This window comes from Phyllostomus discolor, chromosome 7, assembly GCF_004126475.2.
Source record: "Phyllostomus discolor isolate MPI-MPIP mPhyDis1 chromosome 7, mPhyDis1.pri.v3, whole genome shotgun sequence".
Taxonomy (NCBI): Eukaryota; Metazoa; Chordata; class Mammalia; order Chiroptera; family Phyllostomidae; genus Phyllostomus; species Phyllostomus discolor.
The window spans coordinates 119,064,272-119,087,105 of NC_040909.2; the positions used below are offsets into that span (position 1 = coordinate 119,064,272).

Genomic DNA, 22,834 nt, shown 5'->3' on the forward strand with positions numbered 1-22,834 from the left:
GCGGCTGCGCGGCGGCAACGGCGCCTGCGACGGAGCGCGCGCCCGGCTTTGAATGAGCGGGGTTGAGACTGAACGCGCGGAGCTGGGACTCGGAGAAGCAACCGGCAGTGCGCGTGTGCGCGCGCCTTGTGTGTGCGCGCGTGGCCCGTGGCGTATCGGAGCCTCCGCCGGGCGGGCGGGGAGGGGGAGGGGCAGGTGAGTGTGTGCGGTTCGCGCGCGCCCGCGAGGGGCTTCCCTTCCCCATCCCCATCACAATCTCGGCCTTGGGATGTCCTCTACTCTTCGGGTCAGCCCTCCTCTTCGGCTTCGCACTTCCCGCCCTCCCACCTTCCTTTTCGCTGCTCCCGCTGGTTCCCCCCCACTACGGCCCACCGCTTGTCTGGGCTACTGTTTCCGGGTCAGGATGACCTCTCGGGTGAGGGAACGGAGATTGGGAGTGGGCCACGGCCGTCCAGTCCTCCTGGTGCCGTGCTGACGCGTGGGATCGGCCCGCGGGGCGCAGTCCAGAAAACCCCCGAGGCTCAATACCCGCCCCATCAGGGAAATTTGCCCGTTCTTTCTGTCGTTCCTCTGTACATTGTGTTCGTTCCCAGGCAGATTTTTCCAAAATCCAAATAACCAGCCCACCTGGCAACCACTTTTAGCAATTTAGAGCGTTTCCGAAAACGCCATGCGCATGGCGTCAGATTGGGTAACCCTGAAAACGCTCCTTTCGTATTTCTCATCTGTACAGTGGGTATGATCTTGTTTGTCATCAGACAATTTCAGGTGGGTAATCCGAAGTTATAAAGCATTTTGGCTATGAAACTCCTTACTTTTGAGTCGTTCTGCAGACCTTAACTCTGCCTCTATGAGAGCCGCAGCAGTGCCACGTATTTGAGGGCCTGACTTTGAGTTGCCAGACGTGGTCAAGTGTTTGACTTAGAACTTGCTTTCACATTCTGCTAGTTCCCCTTCTCTTGACTCTGCCAAACTTTGGTTTTTGAAATTTGAGTTCAAGTAAAGTTTATTTTTGGAGCCTTGTCATTCCTTAACCTAGTTCAGAGAGTTACATACTTAACTGAGGATATTTCATACTGCATTAGACCATATGGCTTTTCAAATGTTGGTATTAAAAAAATTCAGAATGTGTAGTTTTAGAAATACAGAGATTAGCGACTAGTTTGTTCCAGTGGGTACTGACATCGATTGGCTTGTTTAACAAATTGTAATACGGTGTCTGCTGCAAGGACCTCACCAGCAGGTTTCATGGAATTACAAGGAGGAAAGACAGTCTTTCAATTTCTAATGTAGAATTTTTTTTTAAACTGTAGGTGAATTTTTCTGTTTGACATAGCTGAGATGTCATTCCTGTTCATTTCCTACAGATGTCATTTCTACAGAAGCCCTGAGGATTGGTTGCTTCATCAAACTTATTCTACTAAATCTCAAGTTTTTGTATTTTCCTCATAATTTTTAAAGAAATTTTAATTTTAAGATTAGATTATATTAGCATTACTTAGTTCTAGAAAGTATTTTGAAGCAACCAAAGTGCGAGGTAGCCTAAGATGCGTGTTTATCAAGTTGCTCATCTAGAGGCCATTTCAAAAATTAAACTGAGGCAATGAGTATCAAATTAAAGGTTTCACAAATAGGATATGGCGTGGGGAGAGCCGGAGCTTTGGGTTCAATATGTAATTCCTGCGTGAGTGCATCTGAGCTTCACTGTCATCCTCATCTGTTCATGAGATTACAGTGAGGTGATGGAACATACATTGTCTAGAATAGCAAGTTTCAACTGGTGTACTGCAAGAGGCACACACTAGAATTCTTAAGGTGCTGCCAGAATTCTTAAAACATGTGATACCTGACTATTTAGTGAGAACACTGACCTCTTTTCCCTTAGATTGTCAAACAAAAAAATGGTAACAGCCAAACACAACAATAGTCATCTGATGTGAATGAATCAAAATTATACCTATTTTTCGGTCAGCAAAAAATACATTTTTGGTGTGGTACAGAATTTTGGTAATTAGCTTATGTTTGCCATGAGATGAGAAAGATTGAAAATTGCTGGTCTAAAACTATATCTTGAACACATTGAGTACTCAAGGAATGTTAACTTCTGTTCAATCAACAAGTAGGTATTTGAATCACCTACTATGATTGGCATGGGCTAAGATGTAAAATACTAACTGAGCAAGAATGATGGGGATTCTGCCTCTTTCTTCCCTTGCATTGTTACAAGCTTGTGATAACTCTGAGCAGTGGACACAGAGTTTCTCTGTAGTGGGTCAGTAGTGTTTTCTGTCATCTTTGGTAGAATCTGTTACATAGTAGGTGCTAAGTGTATATCTTCATTGAAATGAATTGTATTGAAAGAATTTCTAAGAATGTTTATTGTTAGTGAGGTATTCTTGGCTTTTGAATTAAATAGACTTAGGTTTGAATCAGAGTCATTGGGTACAGGAACGTGGAAATATATTTTACTCTCTGTGCTTCAGTTCTGTGAAACGAGAGTAATACTGTCTATCTCATAAGATGACAGTATGAGTTACAGGAGATAATATTAGGTAGTGCTTAGCATACAGTATGTGGACAGTGAATATTAGTTCCTCTCTTTCATTCATTTCAAAAGCAGATATTCTGCAGAATGAGGAAATTCTTAATTGTTCAGTTCTTAATTGAGAATTTTATTCTGTTGTCAATAATATTGGGTTGGCCAAAAAGTCCTTTTAGTTTTTTTCTGTAAAATAAAACACATTTTTTTACTTTCATCAATAACTTTACTGATTTGGATATTTTGAGTATGTCAGCTGTCTCCTTTGTGGTATAACATTTGTTGATTTTTCTCAATATCTTGATTTAATGGCTCAACTTAAACTGGTCGACCTGACCATGGAGCATTGTCCCCCAAGAAATCTCTAGCACGACTCTTCACAAACCACTTTTGACACGTTTAATCAGTCACAGCACCTTCTCCATATACTGCACATTTTTTTTTGTATTTCAGTTGCATTTTTACCTTTATTGAAATAATAAAGCATAGCATGCTGAAAATATGTATTTTTTCCATATTCAATGTTAAAATGGCTACACAAAAATTCACTGATTTTGGTAAGAATTTTTAAAAAATGCATGCTGATATGATAGCTGTCACAATACAATCCAACAAAATTGTTTTGAATGAAGTTCAAGACAACTAAACACTACTAGAGCCATCGTTCAGAAAAACTAAACGAACTTTTTGGCCAACTCAAAAGTTCCACTTTTTGTTTTTCTGTTGGAACAACTGGAAGTTTTATTTCCAGTTACCACTGGAGTCATATAAGTTGAAAAATACTTATTGAAAAATGACACACATTTTTGGCAGGGTGATAACCCTGGTTACCAAGCATCTGTGACATTTACTCTCAGCTCTTCATTCATGCAGCACAGGTAAGTCCCCGCTTAACCACAGGGGGATATGTTCCAACCCCGGTGGATGCCTGAAACCACAGATGGTGTTGAGCTCTCTGTATCCTGCATGCACATCTTTTTCTGTAACACGTACCTGTTACACAGTTTTATTTATAAATTAGGCACAGCCATTAATAAAATAGAATAATTATATTAGTATACTGTAATAAAAGTTATGTGAATGTAACATTATTAATTAAGTAGAATAAGGGTTACTTGAATAAGAGCACTGGGATACCAGGGTAGTCGATCTCATAACCGAGATGGCTACTAAGTGGCTAACAGGCAGGTTGAGTTTTTAGAATGGATACACTGGACAAGAGAATGGTTCATGTCCTGTGAGGGATGGAGCAGACAGCAGGTGATTTCATTATGATACTCAGAAATGTGTGCAATTTGAAATGTATACATTGTTCATTTCTGTAATTTTCCATTTAGTATCTTTAGACCACGTTGACCACAGGTAACTGAAACTGCCCTAAGTAGAACCACAGATAAGGGGAAACTATTGTATATCCTTGAGGACTACTCCTCTCCCCAGTTTTTAAATATTAATGGAAATTGGTTCTCCAGAAAAAGTTACAAATAATACAGAATGATGGTATTAATGACTTTTTTAAAGATTCTAATCAGATCCGTGGCCCTGGGTTTAATCCCTAGTCTGGGGGTGTGTGGGAGGCAGCCAATTGATGCCTGTCTCTCTATCTATCTCTATCTCTGCCTTTCCACTCTTTCTAAAATCAATAAATATACCCTCGGATGAGGATTAAAAAAAAGATTCTAACCAGAATCTGAAAACTTTCCTAAATGACATATTATTTAAAAATGTGTTCTTAGCATAAATTGTTTTAATAGTTTTTTTGCTATAATTGCCATATAATCATACAGTAAACTGCACATATTTGAATGTACAATTTTACCAGTTTTGACTAATGTGTATATACCTGTGAAACATCACCATAATCAAAATAGCAAATATATCCATGATGCCCCTTTGTAATCCATCCTTCCTATCTTTTCCTTCCCCATCCCAAGGTAACAGTGGTCTGCTTTTTGTCACTATAGACTTCTTTCTATTTTTGAGAGTTTTTAAAAAACATATGGAATCATATGTATTATTTTTGTGTGTGGCTTCTTTTATTCAGGGTAATTTTTTTGAGATGTAGCCACACTATTTGCAATAGCAATTCATTCCTTTTTATTGCTGAACAGTTTTCTCTTGTAAGTTTATACCACAATTTGCTTATCCATTTCCATGTTGATATATATTTGGGTTGTTTTCATTTTCAAGCTATTAAATATAAAACTATTATTCAAGTACTAGTTTTGTATAGGTATGTGCTTTGATTTATCTTGGGGACATTGCTAGGAGAAGAATGGCTACGTAATATGGTACATGTTTGTTTAACCTTGTAAGAAGCCACCAACTGTTTTCTAGAATGGCTGTATCATTTTACATTTCCACTACCAGTGTGTGAGAGTTACAGTTGTTCCGCATGCTCACTAGTACCTGGGATAGTCATTGTTTTCATGAGCCATTCTAATAGGTGTGTAATGGTTTTTAACTATAGTTTTAATTTGTATTTCTCTGATTAATGATGTCTACCATTGTTTCATGTTCTTATTTACCACTGTATATCTTCTTTGGTGAAGTGTCTAGTCTGACCTTCTGCCCATTTCTTATTTGGATCATTTGTTTCCTTACTGAGTTTTGAGAGGTTCTTACGTTTTCTGGATATAAGCCCTTTACCAGATAGGTGCTTTACAAGATGTACTCCAAGTCTGTGGCTTGTCTTTTCATTCTTTTAAATGTTTTTGAATTGTAGAAGTTTTTAATTTTAATGAAGCCCATTTTAACAGTTTTGGGTTCTGCTTTTGGTGCCATAGCTATCTAATAAAATCTTTGCCTAACCCAGGGCCATAAAGATTTTATCCTATTTGTTTAATTCTAGAAGTTTAGTTTTGGGTTATATCTTTAGGTCTGTGATCCATTTTGAGTCCTTTTCGTAAATGGTGTAGAACACGGATTGAAGTTCTCTTTTTTTTTTTTTTTTTTGCATATGGATAGCCAGTTTTTCCAGCCCCATTTGTCAAAAAGACTGTCTTTTCTCCACTGAACTGCTTTCAAATCTTTGTCAAATTTCAATTGGTCATATGTATGCCAGTTGTCCATTTTAACAAGTCTTGAAATCAGGTAATATTAGCCCTCTACTTTGTTTTTTAGTGTTGTTTTGGCCATTGTAAGCCCTTTACATTTCTATGTGAATTTTAGAATTATCCTGTCAAGTTTAGAGGAAGAATCCTGCTGGGATTTTTATTGGTAATGCATTGAATCTATAGTTAAATTTAGGGAGACTTGTTCTCTTAACAATATTGAGATGTTGAGACCTAAAACATCTTTGAAGTTGATCTTCACATCTTTTAAATTTGTCTCAGCAATATTTTTTGTTTTTGCTACATAAGGCTTTCATCAGATTTATCCCTAAGTATTTCATAATTTTTGTGCTTATTATTGTTTGTTTATTTATAATCCTCACTCAAAGATATGTTTTTTATTGATTTTAGAGAGAGAGAGAGAAATATTGATGTGAGAGAGAAACGTCTTGTCAGTAGCCTCCCATATGCACCGAGACTGGGGATTGGACTTGCAACCTAGGTATGTACCCTGACTAGGAATCAAACTCACAGCCTTTTGGTGTATGGGAACAATGCTTCAACCAACTGAGTCACCTGACCCGGGCTCATAATTGTTTCAAAGTTTTAATTTGTGATTGTTGCTAACATACAAAAAATGTAGTTGAGTGTAGATTTCATTGGATTTTCTACATACACACCGTTTTATTTCTTCATTTCCATCCAGATGCTTTTTATTTCCTTTTCTTGCTTGATTGCACTGGCCAGCACTTCCACTATAGTGTTTAATAGAAGTGATGAAAGCAGACACACTTGTGTTTTTCATAATCTTGTACAGGATCATCACCTGTATGTTGTGTGCCATTGTTCAATAAGTATTTTTCAACTTGAATGACTTCAGTGGTAACTGAAATTAAAATTTCCAGTTCTTCTAACAGAAAAATAGAAAGTGGAACTATTATTGATAACAGAATAAAATTCTCACCCTAGCAATTAAGAATTTTCTTACCTGCAGAGTATTTGCTTTAGTGATTAATAAAAGAGAGGAACTGATATTCAGTGACCAGGTACTGTGTGCCAAGCACTACCTAATATTATCTCCTGTAACACATACTGTCATCTTATGAGATAGATAGTATTGCCCTCATTTCATAGAACTGAAGCACAGAGATTATTTCCACGTTCCTGCACCCAATGACTTTGATTGAAACCTAGGTCTATTTAATTCAAAAGCCAAGAATACCTCACTAACAATAACCGTTCTTAGAAATGTAGTGATGATATTATTATTTCCAAGATAAATTTTCCAACCAGTTATTGACATGGTTAACTATCAAGCAACACTTAATTTCTTCTTTGACCCATTAGCTATTGAGTTACATTATGTTTAGTCTCATGTATTTGCCTTTTCTCAGTTTTCTTCCTCTAATTGATTTCTAGTTTCATGCCATTATTGTCAGAGAAGATGCTTGATATGATATCAATTTTCTCAAATTAAGTAAGGCTTGCTTTGTGATCCACTGTGTACTTGTCAAAATATGTATTTTGCAGTTTTTGAATGAAAGGTTCTGCATGTGTCTATTAAGTCAGTTTGGTCTAATGCAGCATTTAAGGCTATTATTTCCTTATTGATTTTCTGTGTGGAACTTCCAGTGACATGAGTGAGTTGTGAAAATCCCCTATTATTGTATTACTGTGAATGTTCCTTTGTGACCATTAATAATTGCATATATTTTAGTGCGTAGATGTTTATGATTGTTATATTCTCATCTTGGATTGACTGCTTTATAATTATGTAATATCCTTATTTGTCTTTTTTTACATTTTTTGTTTTAAAGTCTATTTTGTTTGATATGAGCATTGCTACATCATCTTTCTTTTCAGTTTTCAGTGAATTATCTTTTTTTAATCTATTCAGCCACTTTATATGTCATTGAAGCATTTAATCCCTTCACACTTAAAGTAATTATTGATAAGCATATACTTATTACCATTTAGTCAATTGTATTTTAGTTTTGAGTTTTCTTCTCTTGCTCTCTTCCCTTTTTGTTTTGTTACTGAACAAAAATGGGGGTTCAACTGGCCGCTGCCACAAAAGGCAAATTCTAGAGTCAGAGGCTGGTGAGAAAGGAAGAAGGTTTTTATCTGAATGTTGAATGATCTGGGACCATGGGGAGCTCCCCATCTCAAAGTGCCTCTCCTCTGCTAAACCCAGACAAAACCTAGCCTTCCTCAGCAAGATGGCAACAAATGGCAGCCCAGAGTTCCTGCTCCATTCTAAAGTGCAGTTCTGTGGAGCCCCGGGCAGCTGCTAAGCAGTCATCCAGGTAGCTTAGCTTGTTCCCAGCTGCTGTCTGGCTTCAGGTTCCCTCCTGGAGTGAGCACGTGGAGCCAGTGTGGCCATGGCCATGCATCAGCTAGAGCCACAAGGTCCTGTGCTCCTAGGCCGGAGAGCACACAAATGCCCCAGTGAATGTTTCACCAGGTCACAGAAGGGGAGAGAAGAGGGGGAGGAAGAGAGGGAGAAAGAGAGACATCCTCTCCTGGAGGCCAATGTACCATTTGAGTGCAGGTCTTAAACAGCAGCAAGGGGTAAGCGAGTTTCTTTGTTCTCCTGGGTTTATATTACTTTCTGGTGGAATGATGGGCTTTGCTTGCTCCACCTCCCAGCCAGCCTCTTCTCTCCCTGGGCTAGACTGACTGACAGGTCTCTTTGGTCCAGTACCTCCCCTGCTTCCATTTTGATTTCTGTTTCATAGGTGCCTGCCTTCCCCTGTTTTCATCCCCTATCTGGTACCAGAAGGGATCAGAGGTCTTTTTTTCCTCTTAATCAATTACCTTGCTAGCCTTTCTCATGCTCAGTGTAAGAACCGTCTCCTGCCTGCCACTGCATGGCTGATGGGGGAGACTCCCATGTCCTAGTCCTGCATGCAGTGAGTTGCCCGTACCTGTGGCCCACCAGCAGAGGAACAAACCCTGGAAACCCTGCACAGCCTCTTAGGCAGAATGCTCCTCAGTGGGAGGGGCTGGGAATCTGCAGCAAAAGCCAGACCTTTGCACCCAGGCAGGGCATCCACAAGGCATGCTCTCAGTTACTCCTCAACGTGGCTTCATAAAGGCTTGGACCGGCTGCAGGCCACGCCCTTAGTGCTCCAGCCTCTGACCTGCATCCTGGAGGAACATGGCTTGGTGCACAAGTGGCTCCCATATTCCAATCCCATGGCCTAGCTCCATTTTTCCTAGTGGCCCCTGCTGTTCCTTAGCCCGCTCCTAGGGTTCTGGACAGGCTGTTTGTTGGTATCACTTTGCTAGTTTTTACAATTTTTGTTTTGGTGACACCCTGTTTTTCCTGCTTGTTCCCATTGTTCCCAAGGCAAAAAGCTCAGGGCAGTGTAGCTGGGAACAGCTGTGGTGATCTTGCAGATAAGTCAGAGCCCAGGAATAGAGCACCCACCCACCACATGGAAGTGGGGGAAAACAAAAAATAGTCCTCACTGGCTCCTCCTGACCACAGAGTTTCTGCAGCTCCTGTTACTTCCCAGCCTCCTCTATTTGGCCTCTTTCTCTTGTTTGTTGCTCAGATGCTATTTATTCAGCTTTCTGTTGTACAGGAGTAATTGTTGTCTGTATATGAGTTTGCTCGTGGGAGGGGGTGAAGAGAGTTCAGTGGCCTTCACTGCCACCATCCTGGACCTCTAATGATTTACATTGTTTTAAGTTTTTATTTTTATTTTTTTTTAGAAAGAAGGGAAGGAAGGGAGAAAGAAGGAGAGAAACATCAATGTGTGACAGAAACAGATTGGTTGCCTCTCACATGCTCCCAACTGGGAACCTGGCCTATAGCACGGGCATGTGCCCTAGCTGGGAATCGAACCAATCACCCTTTAGTTCGCAGGCCAGCACTCAATCTACTGAGCCAAACCACTATATTTTAATTTTTAATTTACTATGCTATATATGCAGCACAGTAAAGAAAAGTAAAGTAAATAAATATACTTTTCTTATAAGGAAAAGTAAAAAAATATGCTTGGTTTTCACAACTTATAATAGGACTTTTAAGCTTGACTTCAGAACAGGAGTATGGCTTATAAAATTCACTTAATGCATTTATTTTTGTGCCCTTTCCACAGGTTCTGCTTCCCACCATGGCTATCACACAGTTTCGGTTATTCAGAGTTTGTACCTGCTTAGCAACAATATTCTCATTCCTCAAGAGATTAATATGCAGGTAAACAAATTTTATGTTCAGATTCACCTATTTATCTCCTTTGTAGTTGGATACCTTCATAACTATAAAGCAGGACAGACTATATTTAAAGTAAATTTCTTGATTGTAGTATTCATTCACTAATCTCTGGTATTTCTAAAATATTTTTTCTCCACTTCAGATTTTTTCTTTGAAAATCATATTAAAATAACATTTCTAGCACTGTAGAATTTCAGAAATAAGCAAACTAATTTTTATCATTAAAATTATCAGAGGGTTTTGATATATATGGTTGTTTCATATCAGAATGTCTTAAGATGGTTAGGTGGAATTAGGCATAGGTGTTTCTTTATAGACTACAATGTGTATGTTATTTTTATATTTTAAAAACTTTAACAGAAAAGCCCCAAATAAAATCATTTCTTTTTTAAGCTTAGTTTCAAATAATACACCATAATGTATAGGCAGCGCCGGTCAGAAAAGTCATCCTGCTTCCATAACTCATCCAGAGACTGGAATTCCCTGTCTGCAGTGTCTGGACTGTGTGTTCAGGCACTTCAGGTCTTCGCCCTGAACTCACAGGAGTGTCACAGGGTCTGTTTAATTTTCCAGCAAAGGCCAGTGAATGTAATAGTCAACATCTTTTAATTGCTGTGCAAACTACCGGCTCAAAGAGGGTCACATTTGCAACATTTGATCCTGTAGCACTACTTTTGAGGATGTTCTTAAATGCTTGAGATAAGCTTTTGTTTACTTGTATTTTTGGTGACTTATCTTTGCACAGCTAGAATTTTAGACTGTAATTAAAAGCAAATACTGAACCAGAATTACTGTGGAACAGAAAATGAGGGTGGTGATATCCAATCTGATTCCAAGGCTTGAGGAGTTGTGCATTGTCCAAGTCGTGCCATGTCCAGCAGGCATGCACATTCTGTTAGCAAGTCAGCGTGCTTAAAAATGAAACAAAAGTATTATTTTTCTTAAAATTGATAATGTATTTTTTTTTTCAGATGGCTACCAACCAGTTAGGACATACATAAGTGTTAAGTTGTTTGGGCCTACTTACATAATCAGTGGAACTATTTCTTTTGACCTAAGGATATTGGCACATTAAGAGTAGGAATTGGAGGGCAATCAGCTCTCTTTTTCAGTGGACGTGATTTAGATGTTGCACAAAACAGTTCTGTTCTCAGCTTGCTGTCCAGAGCTTAGTTATATATGGCCCTCTAGCTGCAAGGGAGTGTTCTTTAGGAATGTATTCTCTAGCAAAGTGGCCATTTTATAGTTACCAAATCCCTGAAGGTTAAGTGGCATTGAATTTATTGTTAGAATTAGAGTGATCTGGGATTTAAAAAAGGGTGGTGGGGGGGTGCGTTCAGGATATGGCCATAGGAGTAAGTGGAGATGATTGCTGGATAAGAAGAGGTCAAGAAAGAAATGGGAAATTTAGGTGATTGTTTTGAAGTCACTCAGGAAGAGGACAAGATTTGGGAAGTAGAAAAAGTGCTCAAAATCGTTCAGACATGAGGACAATGGCCAGAAATTCACTAGGTAAAGCATCACAAGAATGAATATTAATTGCCAGAAGTCCAGAGGTTAAAAGAAGTAGTTGTGTTAACAGTAGTGGAAATTAGAGTGTTTTTCTCTGGAATCTATATTTTCTAAAACTTCTGTTGAACATAGATTGCTTTTAGTATAAAAATCTACATTTGATTTAAAAATATTAAGGACATTTCTTTTGTCACATAAATTTCTATCGTCTATATAAATACATTTAGGATTGATTTTATGTTCATTTTTTTTAAAAATTGACCCTTTTTTAGAATAAGCTTTTCTTAAAGTGTCAGAAGGGACCTAGATTATGTGCTCTAAAATATCAGGTTTACATCATAAATTTAGTAGTAGACTGTTACTTTTCTATTTATCCTTTAAACAAAGTTTGATTTCTAATTTCGTAGTAAAAATAGCAGATTTGGGCAATTAGATCTAATAGAGGCTTTATAGATTATTTGAAAAGAAGCAAGTGACCATTTATAATAGCTACCTTTTCTAAATATCACATAGCAGGTACTATCTAGTTGTCTAGTTGCTTTAATTATTATCACGTAATTAAATCCTCACAACAACCCTACAAAATAGGCTTAATACCTGCATTTTACAGGTGAGCATTTTGAGGCTGAGAGGTTAGATGATTCCAACTAGACTCATAATAGAAATAATATTGAAAATCATGGTTTATACAGGTTGCATAGCCCATGCTTTCAACATCTGAATTATACCTATCTTGTTTAATATAGTACTTTTCCTACTACTCCTTAAAACCTATCAGTTACAGTTTAGTTCAGCCCAGTGATTTTCAACTGTCTTATTAATTTGATAGGTGAACTTTCCAAGAAGCCAAATATGTAAAACAAAAGCCAAGCCTCCCTGGTTGAAACAGCACAGGTGTCCCAGAGCCTCACCTGTAGGAATCACAGATATCTAAGCTGCATGATTTGAAACCACTGCATTTTTGTTTTTGGTTTTATATTCTTTGTGAGTTTGTCTGTAATTCGGAGTTCTAAGCCAAAAAGCAGTTATACTTATTGTATGATCCAAGATTTTAAATACATAAGATACCTGAAGCATGCTTTTTTGTTTCATGTCTTAATGAGAAACTGTTAATTGTTAAAATAAATAATTCTAAATTCAGAAAATATCTTTTATAAGCCTTAAGTTACTGCCCACAGTGCTTTTACCAATGCTTTCTTTGGTAGTTCTTGAAATAAATTATTTCATTTTTGTTTTAGGTCTGGCAGAGGACGGAAGTTAAGTGGAGACCAGATAACTTTGCCAACTACAGTGGATTATTCATCAGTTCCAAAACAGGTAATTTTCTTTAAAGTTTGAATAAATGTTCCAGAACCATATTTTTCAGACTGAGTTGCAGATCCTTTACTATGTCACAAAATTAATTTGGAAGTCAGGGTCTTGATTTTTGTTGTTACATATTTTGATTATACATTTTTTCTGGTTCCTTATTTTCTATTTTTTTGCTGAGATCTTCTCTTTTTTTCTTATTGGTTTCAAGAGCATTTGCTATTGCTTGTTAGAACACGTTTACAATAGTTATATTAAAGTCTTAGATAATTCCAACATATATATCTTGACTGACTTTGTCCACATGAGTTGAGATCCCTTGCTTCTTTTTGTGCTGAATAATTTTGGGTTATTTCATGGATATTCTGAATATGTTTGAGACTCTTACCTTATTTAAATTCTATCAAGAATGTTGATGTTCTTTAGTTTATCGGGTAGTTGACCTGGATAGGCTTAGGCTGCAAGTTTTGGTCCTTTTGTTGGCTGTAGTTCTAATGTCCGTTCAATTTTCAAAGCATTTGCTTTGTTTGTTTGTTTGTTTGTTTTAAATGGATAGAACAGAATGTCTATCTCAGAGTAAAGGTACTTTTTAAAAACTTTTCATGTAGTTTTGGTATGTGAAATAAAATTTTTATTTCCCTATTGGTCAAAAACATTTGACAGCTAATGTTTTAGCAAGCCAATTTTTCCAATAAACGATGAAGGAGATTTCGATTAGGTTCACCCTGCATGACTGACATTGTTGATCAATTAACTTCAGACAGATGTCGAAGAGTGGACTTCCTGGGATGAAGATGCGCCCACAAGTGTAAAGATTGAAGGAGGGAACGGGAACGTGGCAACACAGCAGAATTCTTTGGAACAACTGGAACCTGACTATTTTAAGGACATGACACCAACTATAAGGAAAACTCAGAAAGTATGTTAAAGATTTGTGTTTTTAGCAATAAATTGCTTTTCAGATTCCCATAGTGAAAATTAGACAGTATTCTAGTGATTAGTATTCTGAGAAAGCCTGTTTCTAATTATTAATTTGTTGTATCTGTCACCTTGAAGATGAATTTTATATATTCAAGTGACCCGGACACAGATCTAGTAATCTGTGCTCCTTTTAAAATGATATCTAAACATTTATTGAAAGTCTACTGTATATCAGAGCCAACATTCCAGTGTCTGCTGTGAAGGCTAAGTTGAATAAGACACAGGTCTAACCTTGAAAGAGTTCACAGTTTAGTGATGTCAGCAAACTGATGAGTGCTTTCCATTGTTCCTAACGTAGAGTTGAGAACTTGGAGTAATTGTTGTGGGTTTGTGTTAGTCATTCATACTTCATTTAATCCCTTTTGGGTTAAATACGGATGCAGGGATATAAGGGAAAAAGAGCAGAGGCTGAGTATTTTTCTTTTTTAAAACCAAGTAGAACATATACTTGAAAAAATATTTCTAAATCATAGACTGTGGAAGAGCTTATAGATAAAAGCAACAGACTTCTGCCCCATCACTCTCCCTGGGCAGTTCTACCTCCCAGACGCAGCCACTAGTGACTTTTTCTGTTTGGGCTCACACCACTGTGTCTTGACTTACCATTGACAGACACTGTCCACTGACTTCGTGCCATGGTAAATGAGGGTTTATTTCATACTGCCCTTGCCCTCTTCCCCCTCTTTCAAAGTTTATAATGTTATTATTCCAGTCTACTTCACTAGTCACTCTGCTATGAAAAAAAAAAAACCTTAAAGTTCCATTTCTTCAATCAAGCATAGAAAATATTTCTTATAAATATACTTTATAAAATAAGGACCTTATTTATTCTACCTTCTTCTGCCTTTCATCCAGTTTCAGCTGTGTATTTTTACATTTTCAAGACTGATAAATTTATATTCTGTAATCATAATTGCTTTTGTTGAGTTGTCCAAATGTTTCAGTGCTGAATAGCATTAAGTTGTATATATTTTAAGGAATTGAAGTGAGTTTCTTAGTATTTTGGAAATATATTACAGCTCTTAATAATAACCCGGTATATTACAATAGTACCTTAATAAATTAATTAGAATGAAAATCCTTTCTTGCTTGCTCTGTACATGTGGAAATTCATAGATTTCCACATGTACAGAGAGCTGGTTATACTTTTGATAGGACATAATACATATTCTTATTTAATACTGTAACTAAAAGTACCTAATATTTTGGGGATCTAGAGTCTGGGAAAGAGGAAAGAGAAAGAGGAAAATTTACTATTATTATTTTTTAAGTGAAATACAATGTTTCTCCGTATGTGACTGATCCATGTGACAATTGCCTGAAAATTTTGGTGCTTTTTATAGACTATTTAAAAATTTTCTTACGTTGTGAATTTTAAAAGATGACAGAGCTATTTTAAATGATTATAAAATGCTTTGGTCAGTAAATTATTTTGTCTCTCTTTATATATAGTGATGTATAAAATATTCCCATAATTCTATTTCAATTAACCTTGCAGATCATTGTTAAGAAGAGAGAACCACTAAATTTTGGCATCCCAGATGGCAGCACAGGGTTCTCTAGTAGATTAGCAGCCACACAGGACATGCCTTTCATTCATCAGTCAGTAAGTATGTCAATGGTACCTAAGCAAGGGTTGGTTTTGATTCTGTTTTCTTTAAAGAAGAAAAAATAAAAATGAATTTAACTTAGTATTTGTCTTAATATTTCTGTGAACCAGGTTGAGCAGATCGAGAGAGGTGAATCTGGTCTTTTACTCTTCCTGTCCTTTCAGAGATTGTAAATTACATCTGATACTATAGTCACAGTCCCATTTCACAGTACTCATGAAAGATAGAAATAAAATGTTACTCGAAAATATCACATGTAAAGACATTACCACTAAAATGTAACCATAATAGCCTGTTTTTTTAAGTGAGTTGTATATTGTTTCCCTAGTAGCTTTTATTTACTTTTAAAGAGTGATTTGAGTTTACATGTGTTTGACTTAAATGCAACACCTTTAAGGATAAAAGTAAGGAGGAAAGTTTATAACTGTGATTCTTAACCTTGGAAACATTTCAGAATTACCTTTGAAGTTTTTAAACCACTAAGGTCCAGCCCTAAGTTTAACTATGTTTTGATTGATTATTGATTAGTAATTATTAATTGGTTATATGAGTCATCTATTGTTGTGTAACAGCCCCACAGTTACACAGCAGTAAACATTTTTCTTCTCACGCAGTTTATGTGGGTCAGGAATCCAGGGGAGACTAAACTGGGTGGTTCTGGCTTAGGGCTTCTGATGAGTTTCCCGTAAGTCATTAGTTGGGGCTGTGGTCATCTGAGGATTCATTTCAAGGTGGTTCACATACATGTCTGGGAAATTAGTGCTGGTTGGCCACACGAGCCTCAGTTCCTCGCAGTGGAGCTGTTCATGGGGCTCCTTGCGTTTCCTCATGACGTAATTGCTGGCTTTCCCACAAGTGATCCCCCCAAAAAAAGAGAGAGAGCATGCCAGGGGTGAAGCCACAAGGCCTGTTTGTAACTTAGTCTTAAAAGTGACACACTGCAACCTCCACATTAGTTTATTCATTGGAAGCTAGTCACTAAATCCAGCGCATGCACAAGGGGAGAAGAATTATGCCCCACCTCTTAAAAGGAGTATGAAAGAATTTGCTGACATAGTTTTAAGCCACCACATCTATCTATTTATCTATCTATTCCATTTATTTAAATGGAACAGGTTCCTTTTTGTCTTCAGGGGACCTGTGTTTATTATGTTTCTTATTCATTGATCAAAAACTATTTTTGCTAATGCCAGATGCTGTGCTAGGCGCTAGTAAGGTGGTGGGAAGTGAGCAAAACAGGCAAGGCCCTTGCCTTAGAATATGCGTTCTTGTGGGGAAGGCACAACATTAAATACATGATCACACGTGTAATAAATACTAGAGATGTTGATAACTCCTTTGCAGGTACATGCTATTATGATAGCACAATAGCAAACAGATATTTCTCTAAAGGAGCATAATCACCGGAATGTGTCATTTTTATTTTATATATCTAAATTATAAACATTATTCATGTACACATGCTCTAGAGTAGTCAAGTTGTTCAGACATTACCAGTAAATTAGTACATGTATACCACCTAACAGGAATTGTAAGATATTATAACGTTAATATAGCTCATAAAGTTATAAATACATAACTGCTGACAGAGTTGGGGAGGGTTAAATAGTGTAGATAATGTCTCCAATGCCTTTCCCACACATCTTCCTCCCAAGCAGACAAAACAAGGAGGAGTTGCCTAGGGGAGAATGGTAACCTCCTGCACTTGGGTTGCTACACCAAAAGTATTTTACTATTCATTCCTCAAATAAAGTTCTTCTTTAAAATTGCACATTCTATTTTTTTTTGGAACTTATCATTTTTATTGTTGTGATAAGTAGGACAGGCAAAAGTAAGCACAATATAGAAGTACCCTGATAAAGAATAAATTTTCCCTGATTTGTCACTTTTGCCTGGGACCCAGACAGTGAGTGCCACTGAGAAGTCTGCCCACTGATTCTGCTGAAGTGCAGGTGGCTGTGCTGGTCTGGAAACTTCGGATCTTCCCGTTCACCTCCCGCCTCAGACTCGCCCAGTCAGCACCTCTGACTCCACCTTCCCTTGCCCCACCCCGACCCCCGGCCCTTCCTCTGATTGAAAAGAAACAGGAACAGTTGCTTTATTCTTGTCCATTCCAAACTAAAATGGGCAAAAAAGAAAAGTTCATGGTAGAGGAGTATTCTTTGAAACAACATGGGAAAAAAGCTGGACTTGCCAGGACCGTCACAGGAACCCCTCAGTTCCAGGCAGAGAGGGCACAAATCGTTTGGGCCTCGTGTAGGATGGGGAAGACACGGGGGGATGAAAGATGCTCTTCTTGACTGCCCAGGGGACAGAGAATGGCTCTTCACAGGTGTAATTTTGTTTTGTTTTGTATTGTAGCCTGAATTAGGTGACTTAGACACCTGGCAGGAAAATACCAATGCGTGGGAAGAAGAAGCAGACGCAGCCTGGCAGGCGGAAGAAGTCCTGAGGTACTTGAGTAATACGTACATTGCCACCTGCAGAGAAGTACTGGGTTTGTTCACGGTGCCCTTCGGGTCGAGAAAGCTTACTCTGCCACATGTTAAATTCTTTATTCTCATTTGAATCTTAGATAATACGGGATGCTTTTGTTTGTATTTCAGACCACAGATGCTATTTTATATGCTTAAAATCTCATAGAAACCAAGAATTTAAAGCACTGTAGAAGCAAAAGAATAGTTTTGTTAATGGCAAATAAGAAATTGATGTACACAAAAGCCCTGTAAGGTGATAATGGAAGTCAGAAAAATATACTGGAGGTTTGCAGGCTTATTTTCATTGGCTGTTATGTTCTTGTTTCTTTCTTTTTAAGATTGTATTTATTTACTTTTAGAGAGAGGGGAAGGGAGGGAAAAAGAGAGAGAGAAACATCCTTGTGTGGTTGGCTCTCACATGGCCACCACTAGGGACCTGGCCCTCAACCCAGGCATGTGCCCTGACTGGGAATTGAACTGGTGACTTTTTGGTTCGCAGCCTATGCTCAGTCCACTGAGCTATACCAGCCAGGGCATGTTCTTGTTTCTTTGTTTTGAGTAATAAATATAATTCTTGCTCCTGCTGGATTGGATCAAAGAGTAAAAAGAAAATTTACCATAAGAGAGTTTGTGACTGTCATCACTGATGAAAACTCAGTTGTTTAAATATCTAAATTACTTTTGCAGTTTGAAAGGCTATATAGTAAAATACAGCTCTATACATTTTTATCTTAAAAGCTTTTTTTAATAATGGAGATAGAAAGTTAATTGCCCTTTATTTGACTATTTTAACAAAACAACCAGTTTCATTTTTGTATTTCCCTTTCCTGTCTTTATCAGTAAATTACTATTACCTTGAGCAACCAGCAGAGGGTGCAGTTAAGTAACTGGGAGTCATGCCTGACTTTTTTTTCCCTCTTTTGGTCTTGCCCTTGTTTTCATCAATTTTTCCCTCACAGTTAGGGGTCCATTTTAAAAGTCAATAAAGTTATGAGTTTTAAATATTTACTTCCTATCTGATCATTGCTCAGTATAAAGAAAGTATTTTAAAAATTCTAAATGGCAGCATTTGTATTGTATGGATCATCAGAAAAGATAAACCACCTTTTTTTTACTCTATTTGTTGGATAAATCATAGATATTGAGGTTTGAGTATTTAAAACATTTTGGGCATCTGTGTTCTTACTCACAAGTATAATGGAAAGGGCTGTTCATTCGGAACCCAGTAATCTTAATGACATCACTATAGAGCCTATGAATTCACATGTTTCTGTACAAAACCTTCTGTTCCCACCCTGCCTTTTGTGTCCTGCCTGAAGCAAGACCAGACCCCCACACTTAGTGTTTTACACGCTATGAAGACACTAAGCTTGGGAGAGGGAGCCTGGTAGTCAGTGAGACATGCTTCTTGCTGCCAGTTGCATGAGTACAGCCACGGAGACATGGCGCTTCCTTTACCTCCCCTGAATGAACAGTGCGAATTTTAAAAGTGTGTCCATACTCCAAAGCCTGCGAGTTGGCCTACTTCCCATTGCCCCTTTGAAGTCCCAGCACTACTGTGATCAGTATCGTTAGGAAAGAAGACTTTGGTACGTTAGTAATTCCATGTGTCTGGACGGGGAAAATATGTTTTGTCTGCAGTAATCTTTAAGTTTCCTCTTGTGTCAGAAACATCAGTTGCTGATATTTATGTTTCAGCTACTGACCAGGTCAAAGCTTGCTTATCTTAGTTGTTTGTAACCTAGGCAGCTTTTAATAATTTTGTCCCTCTCTCCCTTTCTACTGTGGTCATATTGACTTGTTTAGTGCAAATTATCAGTTTTGCTTGAAAGTGGGAAGAGCTAGTGAGAAGTAGATTTTTAAAAACCATTCTTTTGAAACTGTAGTTTATCGACAGTGATGGTCAAAATGTTGCGTACAACAAGTTTCTGCTTTCTTGAGTTTTGGTCATTTGTAACTTTGCTTACTCCCAGTTATAAGTGTGAGTAAGTTTTGCACGTACATTTTGCTCATGGCAGTCAGCTTGCTGTCCCACATGTAGGTGGTCCACACTGGGTTTTTCTGTGCACTGTAACCTAGTTTGCCTGCCCATGCCAGTGGTGGCCTGCAGCTGTCTTCCTCAGCTTTGCATGCTGCTTATTTCTCGTAACCTAAACCTTCAGATCCGGGACCAACTTCCGCTCCTGCCCTTCGATCTGTTGCATCGCCCACTCCTGCTCTCATGATGTGTGATAAGTACATAGCCACCTTAATACAAATTTCTGTTTAATCCTTAAATAGAAATCTAGCTTCTAGTTGGAAGGCCTATCTTAAGTTTCCTTTTTTTTAAATTGTGTTCTACAAATCTCTGTTCTTGACATCCTTCACTAACTGTTTTTTAATCGTAATAAAAGGAGACTGAATCCTCTATGTCAGGCTGTTCAGAGTGGTATCAAGAAAAGGATGCGATCAAAGGGAAGTAGTGGTTTAGTGGGAATAATCTGAAGATGAGGATCAGGAGATGTGGCTTCTTATCCTTACACTTAATCTGACGACTTCAGTCTCGTTACTTAGCCTTCGTGTCCCATTTTACTTATTTGTAAAAAATAGATAATACCTTTTTTAATTTGTAAGTTATATTCTAAAGATTGACAGAAATACTTTTTTTTAAATCTTTGACATTTGAAAGTGAAAAGAATGAAGACTTTTTACTTCCATTTGATGCTGGTAAAAAATGCACTGCTCTTTCCTTTTGGAATGTATAAGCCATTTTACTTGTGTGGTATTTTCTGAAGGTAAAAATAAGAATATGTTTCTTTCCAGGCAGCAGAAGATAGCAGATAGAGAAAAGAGAGCTGCAGAACAGCAAAGAAAGAAGATGGAAAAGGAAGCACAGCGGCTAATGAAGAAGGAACAAAACAAAATTGGTGTGAAACTTTCATAACAAATGTCCTTCAAATGTCATAGTGCCAGTAGGAGAAATATGTGACCCACGGCCCAAACAACATTTGTATGGCTCTAAGAGCGTTTTCAGAACACAAACACACTGCTTGATTTCAGTGCATTCATCAGGCCATTCAGGACACCGGGATTCTGTCACAGTACTTTGAACTTTAGTGATTGAGACTCAGAAGCGTGGAAAAGACTTACGAGACGATATTTTCTTCAACATGCTCCAGTAGAAGACAATTGTGTGCCGTAGAGAAGCTATCACAAATGGATCATACCAGTACCTCTTCAAGCTAGTGTTTCTAGCTGAATAAATGGGTGTAAATAATTTTATGGTGGGAAAGAACTCTGCTGTCTATAATGCTTTCCTTCAATGTGCATAATGATAAAATAAATAATTTTAAGTATTTCGTTTCCATGACTCCCCAACCTCCATCAGACAGAACTGCAGGGCTTTAACTTTCTTATCGTTGCCGGAAGCTGGTGTTGGCGTACGTTTCCTCTCGTTTAAACTGTTACTGTTTGTATTCAGTACAGCATCGAAGAACTCACTGATTTCGGTTTTCAAATAAAATGACATTAAATGCAATAATTTTATTTATCATTATGATTTTGTACATTTTTGTTTTCTTTAAGATGGTGTTGTAATGTTATTTATAATTTATGTTGCATGTTTAAACATTGAAAATCAGATAAAATGGCAGCTTTGTTTTACATTATTATAACGTGTGATTTTTAAAAACTAGTATCAGTAGTTTTTCCCTTTTGTTGTAGATTTTAAGATGTTATGATCTCTTTAAGTACCTCAGTTCCTCCTCCCCAAAAGCCACTAACTTACAAATGCAGAAAGTCTTCAGCTCTGACATTTCAACACTTTTAGATGATTTCTGTGTCGCTTTTATATACCTGACATAATACAGGTTACCTGTGTTCTGGGCTAAGATAACGTTGATAAATTATAGACCAAGATTGGAATAACAGTGGTTTTATTTTGGAGTGTTGACTGGCTCCAAAACAGTTTTAAGGAAATAAGATATATACAGTGTTCACAGGGAAAATGTAGATTTAGTAGTTTAAAATCCTGTTTTCTTTCTCCATAATTAAAATACATCCAGCCTGGTTTTCTCAGGCTTTCAAAGTTTTAAAGACTTTTACTTTCTTAAAAGTTACCCCAAATTAACATTTTGTTGGTTTTTAAAATGTCATGGGAACTCTCTCTACAGGCTGAATACTGCTAATATACACGAATTAAAGTGATACTTTATAATAAGATGATGAACTCTGCAGTGAGAGCTCCCTAAGTTCTTAGCTTAATCTTCCAGACTAAATGTGATTGTGGAATGAGCCGAAATCTAACTCTGGTAAAAAGCTGCTTTTTATAGCTGAAATCACATTTTCAGATACAGGTTTTTTAGGGAGTTTTTACCAACAAACTCCCAGTAAATAGAATTAGACTTAAAAATTTACTGATATATAAATGTACATTATCTTCCCTCATTTGTATTTATATATTTAGTTGATATGGGGATACTACATGATTTTCTAAATCTGGGGTTCGTAAAGGATACACCTCCCTGTTAGTACAATAAATTTTACTGCTTTTCCCTAATATATGGCAAGTATTGAAGTCTGCTTTAGCTATAATTTTCATGTGTGTGAGATTTTGGGTTTTATTTGCTTTCTGTGTTTTTAGAAATAAAGACTGCTTAGAAATAAATACATCTGACAAACATTTCACATTAGCAAACTGGCTCTTTAGCTTCTAAATTTATGGTTTCTGTTTTTGTTCTCTTAATAAAGAATTTTCTGTTTTAGAAGCTTGTTAGAAGAAAAAAATACAGGCACAGGTAGAACAAGTGAAGGGCCACCCAGTATCCGAATTGTGCATTTCGTGTACTGAGATAAGTAATTAGACATCTGAAACTTAACTTTGTGTTTTTGTTTTATGTGCGCATTCATGGTCTCCAGCTATTTCCTCTTAGTAAGCTTTAGCAAGAGATGTCCTCTCGTTCACTATTGGCCCATCTTAAGTAACGTGAGTGGCATTTTAGAACTGACAATGAAGATTCAACTTCTGAGCTCCTCAGTTTTGACATGCACTTGCCTCTGGCCAGGGCAGCAACCATTCCTGGTTGAAGATGGGTGGTTGGGAAGGAGGGTGCAGCCATAGAAACTGGCATCTGGATGATGGGGCTTCCCAA

At 37.5% G+C, this 22,834-nt stretch overlaps 1 protein-coding gene across 1 annotated transcript; it reads left to right on the forward strand.

Moving 5' to 3' along the window:
• Positions 1 to 242: 242 nt before the first annotated feature.
• On the forward strand, positions 243 to 22,242 carry EBAG9 (estrogen receptor binding site associated antigen 9). The gene is made up of 8 exons (XM_028533679.2): positions 243 to 768; positions 6,004 to 6,094; positions 9,702 to 9,799; positions 12,568 to 12,646; positions 13,398 to 13,556; positions 15,117 to 15,224; positions 17,590 to 17,681; positions 20,508 to 22,242. Exons 3-8 carry the CDS (start codon positions 9,717 to 9,719, stop codon positions 20,626 to 20,628), a joined length of 642 nt encoding a protein of 213 aa, XP_028389480.1. The 5' UTR covers positions 243 to 768; positions 6,004 to 6,094; positions 9,702 to 9,716; the 3' UTR covers positions 20,629 to 22,242.
• Positions 22,243 to 22,834: the final 592 nt, after the last annotated feature.

Coding starts and splice junctions, on each gene's coding strand:
- EBAG9 (XM_028533679.2), top strand. CDS start 9,717: ATGGCTATCACACAGTTTCGGTTATTCAGAGTTTGTACCTGCTTAGCA. Junction 9,800..12,567: donor CTCAAGAGATTAATATGCAG/GTAAACAAATTT, acceptor TTTTTGTTTTAG/GTCTGGCAGAGGACGGAAGT. Junction 13,557..15,116: donor CTATAAGGAAAACTCAGAAA/GTATGTTAAAGA, acceptor TTAACCTTGCAG/ATCATTGTTAAGAAGAGAGA.